At 40.8% G+C, this 3,313-nt stretch overlaps 1 protein-coding gene across 1 annotated transcript; it reads left to right on the top strand.

Moving 5' to 3' along the window:
* The first annotated feature begins 1,337 nt into the window (after positions 1 to 1,337).
* Positions 1,338 to 2,231, top strand: LOC138286937 (oocyte zinc finger protein XlCOF6-like). The gene has a single exon (XM_069227315.1). The coding sequence runs from the start codon at positions 1,338 to 1,340 to the stop codon at positions 2,229 to 2,231; it is 894 nt and encodes a 297-aa protein (XP_069083416.1).
* Positions 2,232 to 3,313: the final 1,082 nt, after the last annotated feature.

The following is a 3,313-nucleotide window of genomic DNA, read 5'->3' as shown; positions in this document are numbered from 1 at the left end:
AACAAACAACAGTTTGAAGGCAGGAGTTGGTACTCCAGCTGATCCAATGTGAACAGGTTAGGACTGTAAAGAATAGTGTGAAAGAGTTACCTTTATGGTATACTTCCTGAAGAGTACCTTTGTTATATACTCACTGAAGAGTTTCCTTTGTTTTACACTTCCTGAAGAGTTACCTTTCTTCTACTCTTCCTCAGACAAAAGTGACAGCATCATGTCCTGATCCATCTCTGTTTCCACAATCTATTCTTGTTTAAATGATATCTTGTCCATGTATTCTTCCTAAAGCTGTACCTGTACCACATTGGTGCTCCGTGAATGCCCTTTCTATACTGAGTTTCTCTGTGAACGCTAATAAATCACCTCCTTGTCCATGTGCATATTCCTAAAGCTGTACCTGTACCACATTGGTGCTCCATGAATGCCCTTTCTTTACTGAGTTTCTCTGTGAACACTGGTAAATGTACACTTTTTCTGACATAAATATGTGATGTGCTCAACCACCTTGTAGTTAAATATTTGTGTATGGTGAAATGCCCCTTGATAAGACTCAGACATAGTGAAGAAGAGATGACTTTTACAACCAGATAAATATTGGGCATTCACATTCCATTACGTTTCCATTTAGCGATTTTCATTCTCTTTACATCCAACAGGAAAATGATTATGAAGAATGAAGATAATATTGGAAATCTGAAAAAACTGTCATAAATAATGTCAGAAAAACATTATTGCTGTCGGAGAGAGAGGAACCTGAACAAAACTGGGGGATCCTGGAAGAAGCAGTCAAGAGCCTTTCAGTGAATGTAAGAGTCAGAGCTGTGCACCTGCACACCACAAGACTAAGAAATGACCTCTAGAAAACTAAGGCAACAACACTGACAAACTTCCTCATGTGTAAACATGTGCACAAGTGCAATACTAGGGTTGATCTTGAGATCAGTGTGATGTGTTTACATCATTGCTCTGTCCCTAAAATGATAACAGACCCCTATTCAATCTTCTAGGTGTATTGTAAACTCTTTGTGGCCAAACCACAGCAACCAGAGAAATGCACAATGGAGCCAGACAACTGAAGGGCAAAGGAAAGAAAAGTTCTGCTGTCTAAAATACAGAGTGCTGCCCAATTTGAATTGACCAGAAGGGGGATGAATCTTTACCTGCAAGTGTGCAAAACCATTATCTAATGTGAAGACAAAATCACCCCAAAAATCCTCACACATATTATGCATGTGATAAGAATTTATTGCTCAATCTACTTTATTTAAACAGGAAATCGAATGTCCAAAATACCACACACATACAGGCAATGTGAGAATTACACAAGTGCTTTATCAGCCATGTTGGCCTTTCAGGAAGCACAGGCATGGAATTTAGATAAATATATACCAGACTCCGAGACACTAACCAAGAAAGAAAAATCATACACATGCGGCAAGAGCTTTTGTTTGTCATCAGAACTTAAGCACCCGCAGCAAACACACAAATGTGGAAAAAATAAATACACTGAATGTGTCAATCAATCAGCACCCTTAAAAGGTCATCAACGAACACCCAGAGTAGAAAAAACACATTATTGCAGTGAATGTCTGAAAAGCTTTAGGGAGTTATCATTCCTAAAACAACATCAACAAACCCACTTAGGGGAAAAGCCATTCAAGTGCAGTGAATGTGGAAATAGCTTTAGTCAATCAATACACCTAAAATACCATCAGCGAACACACTCAGGGGAAAAGCCATTTAAGTGCAGTGAATGTGTGAAGAGCTTTAGTCGTTTATCGAAACTACAAAGCCATCAGCGAACACACACAGGGGAAAAGCCATTCAGGTGCAGTGAATGTGAGAAGAGCTTTAGTCAGTTATCAAATCTCCGAAGACATCACCGAATCCACACTGGGGAAAAGCTCTTCAAGTGCAATGAATGTGTGAAGAGCTTTATTCAGTTATCAAGCTTACAAAGCCATCAACGAACCCACACAGGGGAAAAACCATTCAAGTGCAGTGAATGTGTCACTAGTTTTAGTCACCCTTTATCATTAAAGATTCATCAGCGAAAACACACAGGGAAAAAGCCATTCAAGGGCAGTGAATGTGGAAGTAGTTTTAGTCACCCTTTATCATTAAAGATTCATCAGCGAACACACACAGGGGAAAAACCATTCAAATGTAGCGAATGTGTGAAAAGCTTCAGTTTGTTACCATCTCTCCGAAATCATCAGCAAACACACAGATGAAAAAAACATACCATTGCAGTTAATGTCTGAACAGCATTAGTCAATTATCAAACCTACAAAAACATCAGCGAACACACATTATCACTGAACAGACAGAAAACTAATTTATGGAGATGCAGCAAACTTGGCAAGAATTTAAGTACAGCAACAGTAATAATGGCCCATCTGTGGACTTACACAGGAGCAGAAATGTGCAGTTATTTGTAATGACAAAATTACAAATATGTGAAACATTGAAATACCAGATGTTAAAAAGCAGAAGATGGAAGACCTGACTAGTTGGAATGAAGAAAATACAAAGGGCCATATTTATACTCCGTTTGCGCCGAATTCGCGTTGTTTTTTTTAACGCAAAACGAACTCCATATTTATACTCTGGCGTTAGACGCGTCTAGCGCCAAAGTCCATGGAGTTTGCGTCATTTTTTAGCGTGGACACCTACTTTGCGTTAATGATATGCAAGGTAGGCGTTCCCGTCTAAAAAATTGACTCCGAGGCATGTGCGCCGTATTTACACTCCCGGGAAAAAATCACGCCCGGGAGTGGGCGGGTCCCAAAAAATGACGTCCAGCCGCTTTTGCGTCGTTTTTAGCGCCTGGTCAGGGCAGGTGTGAGAAAGTAGCCTCTTTCTAGCCTTGTTACCCCCACTTTTGGCCTGTTTGTGAGTGTATGTCAGGGTGTTTTCACTGTCTCACTGGGATCCTGCTAGCCAGGGCCCAGTGCTCATAGTGAAAACCCTATGTTTTCAGTATGTTTGTTATGTGTCACTGGGACCCTGCTAGTCAGGACCCCAGTGCTCATAAGTTTGTTGCCTATATGTATGTGTTCCCTGTGTGGTGCCTAACTGTCTCACTGAGGCTCTGCTAACCAGAACCTCAGTGGTTATGCTCTCTCTGTACAAATTGTCACTAACAGGCTAGTGACCAATTTTACCAATTTACATTGGCTTACTGGAACACCCTTATAATTCCCTAGTATATGGTACTGAGGTACCCAGGGTATTGGGGTTCCAGGAGATCCCTATGGGCTGCAGCATTTCTTTTGCCACCCATAGGGAGCTCTGACAATTCTTACACAGGCCT

This window comes from Pleurodeles waltl, chromosome 4_1 (genome assembly GCF_031143425.1).
Source record: "Pleurodeles waltl isolate 20211129_DDA chromosome 4_1, aPleWal1.hap1.20221129, whole genome shotgun sequence".
Classification (NCBI taxonomy): Eukaryota; Metazoa; Chordata; class Amphibia; order Caudata; family Salamandridae; genus Pleurodeles; species Pleurodeles waltl.
This window is presented reverse-complemented; position numbering and strand designations above follow the sequence as displayed.

Excerpts from the sequence above, each read along its gene's own strand:
- LOC138286937 (XM_069227315.1), top strand. The coding sequence starts at position 1,338 with ATGTTGGCCTTTCAGGAAGCACAGGCATGGAATTTAGATAAATATATA.